General features: G+C 35.4%; 1 protein-coding gene across 1 annotated transcript in view; it reads right to left on the reverse strand.

Moving 5' to 3' along the window:
• The window catches only part of pik3cg (phosphatidylinositol-4,5-bisphosphate 3-kinase, catalytic subunit gamma), a 26,718-nt gene that overhangs the window by 15,565 nt on the left and 9,849 nt on the right, over positions 1-1,304 (reverse strand). The window contains exon 18 of the mRNA XM_020601529.1: positions 1-51. This exon is cut by the window's left edge and continues 4 nt beyond it. Coding sequence (XP_020457185.1) covers positions 1-51 — 51 coding nt within the window. The remainder of the gene's footprint in view (positions 52-1,304) is intronic.

A 1,304-nucleotide genomic window follows, 5' to 3' on the forward strand; every position in this document is an offset into this window, starting at 1 on the left:
CAGCAGGAACCTCACCAGAGCGCTGTCATGATAGGGCTCAAACTTGACTGCCTACAGGACACGGACAGACAGACAGACAGACACACACACACACGTAGATTAGGTCTGTTTAAAAAGCACACTCAGGATTTTCATGTTTTTTATGTTATTATACATTCATGCAGGCACACAGTTTTAAAACACAAAAAACACAGGAGAGACTATTACTGTTGTCATGTAAAACTGATTTAAACCATGTGGTGGGCAATTGGACAAAAGCAGAGTTGAGATAAAGATGTGGCTTCTTTTTTAGAAATTCTCAAAGGGACCCTGTGACGTTTTGACCAAGTTATGGTGATGTAGATAACTGTACGTCCAAATAAAAGAGAAGACCTCAGACTGATGAGCGAAAAACTTAAAATAGATTGTAAAGGTTTTGTGAGGTAGAAAGTGCAACCAAAATGTTTTAAGGCCACAGGAACACAAAATGCATTTTGAAGAGAGACACTGAATGTTTAAAAACAAAAAACAAACACCCAGGGTACATTATATTTAACAGTCTGAGTTCAAAAGTTTCAGTATGATGGAACAAAAATGGATTGTGGTACTAAAGGAAGTGCAGTGACCGGACTGCAATTCAAATGTTAACTGAAGAAAGCAGAGTGGTTCAACAAGTCAAAGGAAACAGACACAGACAGTACCAACAGATGTAAAGTTTAAAAGGAGTACAGTTTGGGCTGGACAACCCAAACAGTTTCCTTAAAAGCATGAAAATGTGATTTCAGAAATAAAACCACTGAACGTAATTTTGCCACCTACTGTAATATAATACAGTGAATGAAATGCTTCTATATTGAAACTTAGGGGTGTAAGTGCTAATTATTTTTACTATAGATTAATCCAAAGTGTACATTTTTTGTCACGAGGCAATGATTTGGATGGATTTTTACTATAGATTAATCTATCACTTATTTTTTACATTAAACTTTCATATTTGCTTAAAATCAATATGGTAAAACCCGAATCTTAACTATCGTCTTTGAATGTGTTGTTTTCTCTGGTTTTGTTCTGTGTCAGCTTGCCTTGAAAAGGAGATTATCACTTCTTTGGACAGAATCTAAATTTGTATTTGAAATATTACATTTCAGAGTATTTCACTATGTATACAGTATATACCTGCCATATAGTGATAACAGAATATTAAACAAAGAGTCATTTCCTACCAGACCAAAGAGGCCATTGTTGCCCTCAGATAACAATTCATATTGCTCATGCAAAGTTGACCACTGAGTCAACTATGGAAACACAGAGGACAAACATGTATT

The sequence above is a fragment of the Monopterus albus genome, unplaced genomic scaffold (assembly GCF_001952655.1).
Source record: "Monopterus albus unplaced genomic scaffold, M_albus_1.0 scaffold51.1, whole genome shotgun sequence".
Lineage (NCBI taxonomy): Eukaryota > Metazoa > Chordata > Actinopteri > Synbranchiformes > Synbranchidae > Monopterus > Monopterus albus.